The sequence below is a fragment of the Nuphar pumila genome, chromosome 7 (assembly GCF_984573655.1).
Source record: "Nuphar pumila chromosome 7, dmNupPumi1.hap1.1, whole genome shotgun sequence".
Taxonomy (NCBI): Eukaryota; Viridiplantae; Streptophyta; class Magnoliopsida; order Nymphaeales; family Nymphaeaceae; genus Nuphar; species Nuphar pumila.
The window spans coordinates 119450970-119464020 of NC_143255.1; the positions used below are offsets into that span (position 1 = coordinate 119450970).

General features: G+C 37.6%; 1 protein-coding gene across 1 annotated transcript in view; it reads left to right on the top strand.

Annotated features, from left to right (window-relative positions):
• Window positions 1-13051, top strand: part of LOC149833188 (pentatricopeptide repeat-containing protein At4g35850, mitochondrial-like) — a 30286-nt gene that overhangs the window by 12746 nt on the left and 4489 nt on the right. Inside the window, exon 8 of the mRNA XM_090014970.1 lies at window positions 5599-5675. Coding sequence (XP_089871096.1) covers window positions 5599-5675 — 77 coding nt within the window. The remainder of the gene's footprint in view (window positions 1-5598; window positions 5676-13051) is intronic.

Here is a 13051-nt window from a genome sequence, read left to right on the forward strand (position 1 = left end):
AGGAAGACAGAGGCTGCTGTCGACTGTGCGTTAAAGAAAAACTCAGCAAAAGCATAAAGGAAAAGACTGCTGAAAAAGAAAAGCTACAGTAAACCAAAAAGAAAAGAGAGGCTGCGTTAATTCCAATGTGTTCTGTCTCACTGCACGCAACCCTAGAGGGCTTTTTAAAGGCTTTGGCTGGATCCGGGTATCGGGTCTGGACCCGGACCCAAAACAACGTCTGCGTGTTGTTGGGTCTGTGACGCCTGGGATGTTCTGGGCCTCCCCTGCATCACTGAACCAGGGGTAGCAAACTACCAATAGGCATGTAATTGGACAAGTCTCTAAGGAATCTTTGGTGCAGCCTTTGACAATGTAGCATGACCTTCATGGTGGAGCTTGGATTATCAATCAAGAATATTCATATCACACAATACACTAAAAAGTGTAATCATGTACTCCTATTTTATGACCAGTTGTGAATCTTATTAATAACTAAAGAATTCATTACTTTGATGCTTTCTATTCATTTTAAGCAAAGGAAAAAATTTGGTAGAGGAAGAATGAAGAAATTAGCTAGGTCTATCAAACCCAATGTTGCCAGACTAGAAAGTGGAAGCAGGAAACAATATGTGAAGCGAAAGCGAAGAAATGATGCATTTTAAAATGTATAAGAAGCTGGGAGCGTGAAATAAAAAAACAATATAAGAATTGAATGGGAATCAAAATGGAACACAAATAAAAACTAAAATACAAGTGATTATTCTTAAATTTTATGATTTTTTAGTGTAAGAATTAAAATTTTAACAACAACAATTACGCCTTCATCCCAAAACAATTGGGGTCAGCGATATGAACCAAAAAAGAAATTCATTTTGGGTCTTCCACATGAATCCTTTTCCTCCAATCATTTCTATCCAACGCCATGTCCTCGGTGAGGTTCAAAGCATTCATATCCTTTCCTATCATCTCCATCCAAGTCTTCCTAGGCCTACCCCGACCTCTTTTAACTAATATATTTTCCCATTTCTCCAACCTTCTAACTGGAGCATCATTAGGCCTTCGCCGAATATGTCCAAACCACCGTAAACGATTCTCTCGCATCTTATTTTCAATGGGTGCAACACCTACCTTCTTACGTATCTCTTCGTTCCGAATCTTATCTTTTATTGTATTTCCACACATCCATCTAAGCATCCGCATCTCAGCTACACTCATTTTTTGAATATGATGTCTCTTGGCAGCCCAACATTCCGTACCATATAGTAAAGCGGGTCTAATAGTCGTCCTATAAAACTTTCCCTTCAACCGCAATGGCATTCTACGATCGCACAGCACTCCAGTAGCACTTTTCCATTTCATCCACCCAACCTTTATCCTATGATTTACATCTCCATCAATTTCTCCATACTTTTGAATGATGGATCCCAAATATTTGAAATAATCATTCACCGGTATATCTTGCTCACCAAGCTTCACTACACTCCCATCACTACTTCGTTGCTTACTAAACCGACATTCCATATATTCAGTCTTACTCTTACTCAACTTAAAACCTCTAGCTTCCAATGTCTGTCTCCATAATTCTAACTTAGCATTAACCCCAGCTCTAGACTCATCAATCAAAACAATATCATCAGCAAACAACATACACCATGGTACATTTTCTTGAATTGATCTCGTAAGCTCATCCATCACTATCGCAAATAGGAAAGGGCTTAAAGCAGATCCTTGATGTAACCCAACCGTTATCGGGAAATTGGTTGTCACCCCTCCACAAGTGCGGACATTGGTTACTACTCCTTCATACATATCTTTAATTATACTAATGTACTTGAGAGAAACACCTTTCTTCATCATTGTCCACCAGAGAACGTCTCTAGGTACTCTATCGTAAGCCTTCTCTAAATCAATAAAAACCATATGCAAATCTTTGTTCCTCTCTCTATATCTTTCAATAAGTTGTCTAAGAAGATGTATAGCTTCCATAGTTGATCTTCCAGGCATAAAACCAAATTGATTCTCCGATATCATGACAACCTTCCTCAACCTAGACTCAATCACCCTCTCCCAAAGTTTCATAGTATGACTCATGAGTTTTATACCACGATAGTTTGTGCAATCTTGTATATCACCCTTATTCTTATATAAAGGCACCAAAGTACTCTTCCTCCACTCATTAGGCATCTTATTTGTTCGCCAAATCAAGTTAAAAAGATTTGTCAACCATTCTAAACCTTTCTCTCCCAAGCATTTCCAAGCCTCGATAGGTATACCATCTGGGCCAATTGCCCTTCTTGATTTCATTTTCTTCAAAGCCTCTGCAATTTCTTTCTTTTGAATCTTGCGCATGAAGTCACGATTTATCTCATGAAAAGGAATGGAGAAGTCTCCAAGATCTTGAGCATGACTATCATTAAATAGCTTATCAAAATAATCTTTCCATCTCTCCTTAATCTCCTCATCTTTGACTAAAACCCTTTGCGTTTCATCTTTGATACATCTAACCATACCCAAATCCTTCGATTTCCTATCTCTCATCTTTGCAAGCCTATAAATATCCTTCTCGCCTTCTTTGGTATCCAACTTGTCATAAACCTCCTTATATACCTTAGCCCTCGCGTTTCGAACAACTTTTTTAGCTTCCTTCTTTGCTATCATATACTTCTCCAAATTCTCATTATCACGACTCTTACTTAGATTTCTATAACACTCTCTTTTAACCTTAATAGCTAATTTGACATCCTCGTTCCACCATGATGTATCCTTACCTAGTGGTGCACCGCCTTTAGACTCACCCAATACCTCCTTAGCTACTTTTCTCATACCACCCGCTATCTTATTCCACATTGATTCTGAATCCTCCTCGAGACACCAATCAACTTCCTTAACTACCTGCTCTACAAACATTCCTTGTTTAGCTCCTTTCAGTGCCCACCACTTAATTCTAGGATCTATCCTATGTCTATCCCTTTTGCGGCATTGTCTAATTCTAAGATCTAAAATTAAGACTCTATGTTGTGTAGCTACACTTTCTCCTGGTATAACCTTACAATCGATGCAACAACCCCTATCTCTCTTTCTAAGTAGGAAAAAATCTATCTGACTCGTATTAACCCCACTTTTAAATGTTACTAGGTGAGACTCCCTCTTCCTAAACCAAGTGTTTGCTAAGATCATATCATAGGACAAACAAAAATCTAAAATCCTTTCTCCACTTTCATTTCTTTCTCCTATACCATAGCCTCCATGGATATTCTCAAATCCCTCCCTACTAATGCTTACATGTCCATTAAGGTCACCGCCGATGAAAAGCTTTTCTCCATAAGATGTCTCTTGTACTACTCCATCTAAATCTTCCCAAAATTGATGCTTAATGGAATCATCTAAACCTACTTGAGGTGCATAAACACTAATAATATTAATAATATCCGTACCTAATACTAATTTAATAAGTAAAATTCTATCACCCTTCCTACGGACCTCAACTACATTATCTATAAACTGACGACTCATAACAATCCCTACTCCATTCCTATTCCTATTTATTCCTGTATACCAAATCTTATATCCCCAAGGTTCTATCACTTTAGCTTTCTCACCTACCCATTTGGTCTCTTGAAGACATAAAATATCAATCTTTCTCCTACACATAACATCTACTAACTCTACCAACTTACCAGTTAAAGACCCTATGTTCCAAGTGGCTAACCTAATTTTATGGTCTTGGACTAACTTCTTTACCCCCACCCGTCCAACAAAGTGAGGGAACCCTTGCCTATTTGACACCACACCCGGGCGCCGGTGTGACGCGTCGCTTCTGGGCGACGACCTAGCAACCCTTGCACATTTATCACTGCCTCCGAGCCTAGAGAGTACAGCGCGTCGCTCAGTAGGGAACGCCCCAACGAAATTCTCATATTGGTTCATTTTCATAGGATATGACAAAGTTTTTATGCTGGCTGTCACAGGCCTACCGCAACCCTCCTCCTTTATCCGGGCTTGGGACCGGCAGTGTATAACTACACAGGCGGAGTTAAGAATTAAAATTTTAACAAAATCTAAAAATGATGATTGCCAACTTAGAGAGAACACATGGAAGTGAGTGAGAAGCGTGAGAGAAACTACATAAAAAACATGAAAAGTAGAGTGAGAAAATATATAAAATGAATAGATGAAGCGTGGGAGAAGTTTCGAAAGCGAGGAGTATCGTGCTTTCGAAGCGAGTTTCCGGGAAGCGGGATTTCCACTTATATAAGAAGCGGGCTTCACACTTTTTGGAAAAGAATTGCGGTATCTAATGTTGAAAGAACAAGGACTAGTGCTTATTGTTCAAGTGGCATTTGGAGCAGGGTTACCAGAAGCACCATAGTACATGGGAAGCGCAAAACGTGGCGTTTTCAAAACATGCTGTGAAGCGCGCTTCCCCTTTGCTTCCCCTTATTTTTTCATTTTTTTGTGTTTTTATTTTTATTTTTCTCTTTTTTCTCTTTCGGTTCGCTTCCTAGGTCGCTTCCGAGACGATTCCTAGTTCGCTTATAAGTTGTTCTGTGCTTCCAGCTTCCTAAAATTTTGGAAGTGCCTTGCTTCCCACTTCCATTTCCCAAATCGCTTCTCGCTCCCGCTTCCCCGACTGACAACTTTGATTTGGAGTCTTATTGTTTGATTTGCTTTTCTCATAGTAAGATTTCTTTTTTAGTAATTAAAAAACTAGTGTAATTTTTTCTTTCTTTTATGTAGTAGCTTATGGTACAATGGATTGGAAAAGAAATGTGGTATCTGACATTGAAGGAACAGGGACCAGTGCTTATGGCTCAAGTAGCATCTAGAGCCTTATTGTTTGATTTGCTTTTCTCATAGTAAGATTTCCTGTTTTTTAGTAATTAAAAACTTAGTATTTAATTTTTTTTTAGAATAACTCAGCATGATTTTTTGTAGTGGCCAAAGTACAAACCTGGTTACTTGTTTTTGCTATTTACTATTTTTATATGCTTCCTCTTTGTGCATTTTAATTGTGGAATCAGTTTGTTTATTGCTCTTGTTTCTCTATATGCTTTATGTTCTGAACTTGCCATTTGTTTGCCTTAATGCATTTCGGAAGAAGAACCATACTTTTGTTTATGGTTATGCTTATGGTTTATTTGGCTCTGAAATTATTTTTTAATAAACGTTAATTATAAATTTAGAACCTTAGTATCAAATGGTTGCAATACTGAGATTATGGTGTGGAAAAGTACCACCTTTATGTGAATGATAACCATTTTGCTACCTCTGGGTGTTAGTGCTTCCATCTACTTCTTGCAGTCGACTGCATTGTGCTTTTGATGGTAGCTTGATACTTCAAGGAATTGTTATGATGTTGTGATAAAGCAGGCTTAGTATAACAGGGTTGAATATTGCTCTTTCCAGGTGCCAATTTTTAAACCATGACTTTGGTGCTCATATAATTTTCGTGCTTAAAATGGTTCTTGGGTTGACAGTTAGAAGTCAAGTATCTGACATATATTGGTTAAAAAATTATCACTGTGATCTGTTATATAAATGCTGATAATCATTAAAATTGCTTGCTGCTTTGGTTATTAATTTTTAAGCTAGCCCCTTCTTGTTTTAACTTTTCAGACAATGGAAACACTTTTGGATATGATGAAGCAGGACAACTATTCCCCTGATGTTTTTGTTGTAATACAAACAATGAGGTGATTCCTTTGCTCTCATGCAACCATCAATGACTTGATGCCAATGCTATACTTTCTTATAGTTTTGTTCTTTAAATTTGCACACAGCAATTTGCATAATTTCTTATGTTAATATGGGAAATTTTACATAATCAGTTGATAATTCAGATTTCTTCCTAGATCTAATGGTATTCTTATTATAATGGTAGAATGTGCTATTCTGTTTATTCCTTCCTATTAACTTCAATTTATGTTCCACTAACTAGCGGATGCAAGATTGAATTTTGGGTGGAGCTCAAAAGCAGTGACACCATTTTATTCTCCCTGGTGTATAAGCAGGGATTTCTCACTCTTCTTATGGTGTAAGATGGAAATTCTTTAAGTGGTAAGGGGAACGAGCATGCATTCTTAGGTGCTTTCTAGGACAAATGGGATCAAGTGGATGCCCACTGAGAGGAGAAATGTTCCTGTTTGAACAGTAGGAGTTTGTCTTCAACTAAGAAAACTAAACAGATTCCTGGTATACAAGAATTTATAAAAGAATGCCATGGGCCAATGGATTGGATAGATTCTAGGACTCTACCCGATCATGGCTGTACTAGGCTTTATGTGGGATCAAGCATAGCATTTTAACGAATCCTATGTTACATGGACATTTTGACTAGCATGAAGTGTCGATGTAGAACACGACTCGACACCGGCACTGAGACAGCTGTGACGTGCTGTTTTTTAACGTTGCCATGTCCATCGTGGTGTCCACCACATGGACACTCACTCCCTCATTTTGAAACAGTGAGAGAGAGAGCTCTCGAAAACACCCCCTCTCTTTTTCCTTTTTGATAAATGAGTCTCTTTTTTTTTTATTAATGAGGGACCCCTTCCTTTTTCATTAGTGAGGGGTACCCCTCATTAATGATGAAAGAAGAGAGGTCCTCTGTCTTTCCTCCCTCGTTTATAAAAAATGAAAGGGAGGACACTCCTTTTTGAATTTTTCTATAAATGAGGGGTACCCCTTCATTAATTAGTGGGGCTCTCTCATTAACGAGAAGGGGAAAAGCTGTTCTCTTTTCTCTCTTGGTTTAAAATCCATACCTTTTTATTTTATAGAAAACAAAGATAGTTGTAACTATATATATATGTTCAAGCGATTAGTTTTTCAAGACTTGCCATGTCCGACACTTCACATCCTTGTCTGGCACGGACACCCATGTTAGTATCTAGTTAACATAGAACAAATCTTTCTGGACTTGAAATTTGGTGGTTGAGACTCCTAATTGTTGAAGAATTGATTATAAATGATTAAATCAACTCTGAGTGGTAAGTGGGTAGCTTTGATATAATGCATAAATTACAGCTAGTCTAGAAGGAACTTTATGGGCGTTGGAAACAATGCAAGGATCAAACTAAGGAAATTGATAAATGAGAACTTGATCTTCTTGCAGAGTAGAAAAAATTTAATCAAGTCTAATCGAGACTTATGATTGAGATCTCAAGCCTCCATGACAATTGTTGCATGCCAAGGCAAACAATAAAATCAAAGCAAAAGTGGAGTGGAATACTAAACCTTGCATTTGAATAATCAAGTCTCTCTCTCTCTCTCTTTGTTTCAGGAGGGTTCATATGGTGGACATTCTGATGGATATTGCAATGTTAAAAACAATGTGTCCTGGCCCCAACACTTCATGCTGGTTAAAGTGTTCATGTAACATTTGTGAGTTGCCATTGCACTACTTGGGATTGTTCTTAGTGAAGGAGACCTTGAAATATCAACCTGGCTACTCATGGAAATCTGAATATCAAGGAAATTATAGATATGGAAGCTAAATACCTCTTTTGGTAGTTAGCCCCCTTTTGTTTGGCATGTTTTGACGTTGATGCCTTCCTATTTGATGTCAAATTTCCACATGACATGGAAGAATGAAAGGCGTAGAGCAAAGTTGCCAGAACAGGAATCGAAAACTGGAAGCAGTACGAGAATCAAAACCGGGAAGCGATCAATCCAAATTTTTGGAGGATTCGTGAAGCGGGAAGCGAATAGGAAGTGGTAGGGAGAATCACTTAGGAAGCGGTATAAGAAATTATGAGAAATACTGATAAAATGATGAATGTAAGAAAACAACTTTTAAAGAATGAAGTTCTTTGAAGAAAAAAGATGTCAAAATTAAGAAATAACGTCCACAATTAATAATTATATCATCTTATTAGAAAAAACTACCTAAGATCATTTAATAGGATAACTAAATAACACATACAATCAATAAAAATGCAAAACCTTTAAAAACTACAAGTTCATAAGTTTATTTGAGAGTTTGGAACTTTGGATACAAAACATTGATATAATAAAAAATTTGTGCAGCAATTGATGTGTTCCTCAACTAAGCCTAACAATATAATCAACTATTATATGATACCATTAAACAATAAGAAATGTACAAGAGTGGACAATATATATATATATATATATGTGTGTGTGTGTGTGTGTGTGTGTGTGTAACAAACATCTAACATATAACTAATTATGTATTGCTAATGCTTTTATATTAAAGTAGGTATGAATATAGTAATTGTAATATAATAAACTGCATAAAAGCTACTGAGTTGCTATGCAAAAAGTAATACAAATTAGGTTGATAAGCTATTTCTTCTTTATTCAAGAATTCAATAATTTGAAGTTCATATGTAACTATATTATGAAACAAAAAACAAACCACTACAATTAAGAGAGAACACATGTTGAGTCTCAATATAGCGAAACACCCGAGAGAGGGGTTGAATTGGGTTTTAAAAATATTTACTTCACACAATAAATATTATTAGAGATAGGAAGAGAAAGACAATTTAAGACACTAAATTTATAGAGGTTCGGCCAATCCTGACCTATGTCCTTTTAGCCTCACGCTTAATCCACTAAATTCACTAGCTTAACAATGCTAAAAACCAATACAACAATTTCACACCCCTTGTGAAACAACAATGTGAGCTTTCCTGGCTCACAGTAGCTCAACCCTAGAGCTTTACAAAACAAAGATAGGTTGATACAAGTCACTCTTTTCTCAATATAAGATTTCTATACAATGATAGACAAGAGTGAAAGAAATCCTAAGCAAAATGCTTAAAATATATTCAACACAAAAGAAGGAAATCAAGGTAGTTCGTTAATGGAGAGCTTTGAAGTGCTTGAGAGTTTGAAAGCTTTGAATCTTTGATGTACTTGAAGGTATATGTGTTTTCAATAGTCCCAAAGCATTCCTCCATTATCAATTTATAGTTGGGGATGAAAAGTAACTGTTAGAGAGCCATTGGGGTCGAAGAACACCTTTTTTCAACAGCTAGAAGTCTATTAAAATCTGCTCGTTACGCTCAGAAGTCAACTCAACATATCCAGGAATCTACTCTTCTTCCCTGAGGGTCGACTTTTCACTGAGAGGCGACTCTCCACTTGTGAGAGTAAGCTCTTGTTAATATAATGAGTTGACTCAAATATAACTATATAAGATAGGATGACTCAAACTTGTGAGTCGACTCAAGGATTCACAGTCAAAGAGTATGCATTATGTTCCTTGAGGGTCGAATGATCCTCCCTTCTGAGTTGACTCATCCTCCTCTGAGGGTCGACTCATGATCTGTAGGGTCAACTCATTTTTCCTACAAAATATGTTTTTCATTTGGATCTTGAGGGTCGACTCTCATGCACTTAGGGGTTGACTCTTAGTGAATGTCCATGCATTGTGCTTGAGTCTTTCCTCGGGTCTATCCATATGAATATATGCTTCTTCAAGAGTCAACTCTTCTTCACTAGGGTTAAGATACTTTGCCAACTTTGCTCCAATTAATTCCATTGAATATGGGTATTCTTTTAAACACATTTTGGATATTTTTAGCTGCATTTTGAACTTTATAAGTATATGATTTAAGATCAAATCCCTGCACACTTATGATTCAAATGTTAGCCCTTGGAGAGTTTTGTAATCATCAAAATCAATCTAGGAGCTCAAAAATCTCCCGGCTTTCTTACGATGACAAAACTTTCCAATAATAATGCAAGAGAAAAAATATGCAAATATAAAAATGTGATGATTCAATAAAAAAATAAATATAACCAGTTCAACATTCTTTTCTTATTTTTGCATTCTTTTCATATTGATCATTTTCATATATGGATTAAGCTCATATATTTTCATTTGATAACATCTCTCTTCCTTTTTGACATCATAAAAAGGTAATGCACAAAAGATATAAACCATTGTAAGTAAATATTGCACAACAGATATAGAGAACCAAAAAAAGGTGTCCATCATAGATATATCTCATAATGATCACAAAATACATAGTCATTAGTCACTACATGTCATTAAACACATACAGACCATGAAAGCCAAAAAGCTCCTCAACTAGACAAGAGAAACATGATGATGAAAGGAGAATTCTGGATGAGCGAAGATGATCCAAAATCTGCTGATGCTTCTTCTGTGATGAAGTCTGAATTTTGAGGTTCTCAAACTCCTCTCTGCACACGTGAAAATTTTCATATGAAAAGGGAGTCTGTAGACCGATTTTTTTTGCATACGAGCTCTACAGTGCTTTGAGTTAGCTTTTGATTGTGCCTTCTTTAAGCGCCAGTCTCTTTGTATTTTGCTTTGCCTTTCCCTGTCCAACCAGAAGTGTATCAAACTCCGCTCTGGCATTATGGAACAAAAGAGATGCCGGGTCGATTCAATCGGATAACGAATTCTTTTTGGGAAAGAAAAGGTCCGCTTCCACGATTTCATCTATATCGAATCTTCCCCTGATCCGCGTAGACAAAGGGCGAACACTCATCGCTTACGACATGAATTACCAGGGTATCTAATCCTGTTTGCTGTCCATGCTTTCGCATCCCAGCGTCGGTAGGGACCCAGAGAGCTGCCTTCACTTTTGCTTTGGTTCGTGGGTCCTGCACAATGCAACCAGATTTAGAGAAGGCAACTTAACATATATTAGGAGAAAGAAAAGATATATCTTAACAGATTGGTCTTTTATTTCTCTCTACCAACAACAATAGTAGCTCATTAACCTAGCTCCTTCCTATTCAGACAAAAAAAAAGGTTCAGGCTTCGTGAGGTTGCCCCTCATCTCCTGCTGTAGCTCCCTCATCTGACTCTCGAGATCAAAGATGTGACCACGCTGCTCAACTAACAATTGTCGTATGTCAGTTAGCTCAGGCATGATCTCATTCCTGATAGTGCGAATCTCATAAAAAACTTTTCGTTCAAACTGATCGCTATGACTTTGGGAGTTATGTTCATGCTCCCCCTCGGTCTGTGCTCACCTGGAAGGTGAAGATCTGGTAATTGGGCACCTCCTCTTCTGTCTTAGTAAGCATGTCCTCCCCCTCAACAGATGTTGATTGTCTTCTTACATTCAAAATTCATTTATGGTTTTGCTATATGTAACCCATTCTATGCATAGTAGTTTGATCGTATACATATTTCCCTTCTAAAGGTCTAGTTTTTTCTCCTCTTAGATTTACATCATTGTATATCAAGATACGGGTAATAACTGACCCATAGGGCAAGGGTCCTCTACCTTTGAATGATTTCATCATGTGTTGAAGAATGAATTTAGAAAGATTTATGTGATGTCCTTTTACGATGCTTTCTAAGAATATTTGTTGAAGAATGGAAACTCCACCCAACTTTCCGCTAATAGGTAGCAGAATGGAGACAATGATGTAGTGGATTAGTCGATAATCCAGCCTAAACTTTGTAGCACTTAATACTTCATCTCCAGAGGCAGATGGATTTTCAAAAATGAATCTTATAGCTTCACATCTATCAAAGTCATCCATAGTTACCACTCCCCTATTCGACAGATGCAAGTATGGTTCAAATTGTCTCTGTTTACTTCTATTTCCTTCCCTTTTACAAACGTGGTGAATCCATTATCGGACAATATCATATTAGAATAAAAATGGCCAATCAAGATGGGGTATGCGGGATCTTTATATAAAGAAAATCGATCCACCCCATGGCTTCAAACTTCTCTTTCAGTGGTAAGAAAAATCTCTCCATTTTTTTCCCTGGAAGATGATGGAGGAGCAAGGGTTTCCTGGGATGCTTTAGACGGGACTCTCTTTCCCTTGTAGAAGGAGGTTCTGATGTCTCTTGAGACACCTTTAAGCACACCTCTTTTCCTAGATGGAGTCCTGCATTTCTTATTCGCAAGGCTTTTTCGCACCATTTTCGGGTTCTTCAAGGGATTTGCACCGTTGATGAACAAATTCACATGATGGACGGTGAGCAATCCACACCCGACAGGAAATGTGTCGGTTTGGAATCACCAAAGCCTTAAGCCTGAGTTGGGTGAGAGAGAGAGAGAGAGAGAGAGAGAGAGAGAGAGAGAGAGAGAGAGAGAGAGAGAGAGAGAGAGAGGAATTGGGGTCAGCTCTACCGTAAATAGGCATTTTAGGGTTTATCGGGGGTCCACTCTCGAAAGAGAGGAGCCAACTCTCTTTGTTATGATCTCAGTGACAATGAAGGGTCAACTCAAGGTTTTCAATGAGTCGACTCTTGAGACTAATTGATTCAAAAGATGAGATTTTGAGTTTATGGAGAGACTTTCCTTACCACTAAAAGAGAAGTTTGAAGCCATGGGGTGGATGAACAAGAGAAAAAGAGGGGTCTATGGCTGTGCTAGGAAAAATTACACTACAAAATGGTAAAGAACTAGAGTTTATATATATATGAGGGAATTATAATTCCAATGAAAATAAAAACTCAGCCATGGGAATTGGGATTTCCATACATAAGAAGCGTGATTCCACATTGCTTCCGGTTCTCGCTTCCTGGAAATCGCGATTCCCACCTTATAGTATCACTCCCTGTAACTATGGCGTAGAGTAATTTTTTCAAGATTTTTTTTGTGGATGTAGTTTAGCAATCACAAGGATGTAGACCTAGCCCCTTGGAGGCACATTGCTTGGCCGATGAATAGTGGTGGTCTGGGTCTAAGGATCTTGGAGCTAATAAATATGGCTTTTATAATATTCAAATGATGGTGGCAGCTGTACAATAAAAATGATTGGTGAGTCAATCTAATGAAGGAAAAATAGTCTCAAAAGGACGGCCTTAGCAATAACGCCAAAAGGCGAGTTGGTGGATAGTTCTAGAATTTGCTCTTTTAAGTCTTTTGTGTGCGAAAAGAAAAAGTTGCAGCCACTGCTGTGGTTGGAGAGGGAGTGGCTGAAATCCTTTGACTTCTCCAAGGATTATTCTAAAGAATCTAAACCCAGTGATGGGAAGAATGTCTTGATCTAGGAGATAAGGTGAAAGTGATGGGAAGAAGATCCCTTTTTGGTATGACTTGGCATCTGGATATAACAAAAGGAAATTTCTAAAGTTATACTCCATTGCTAGGGT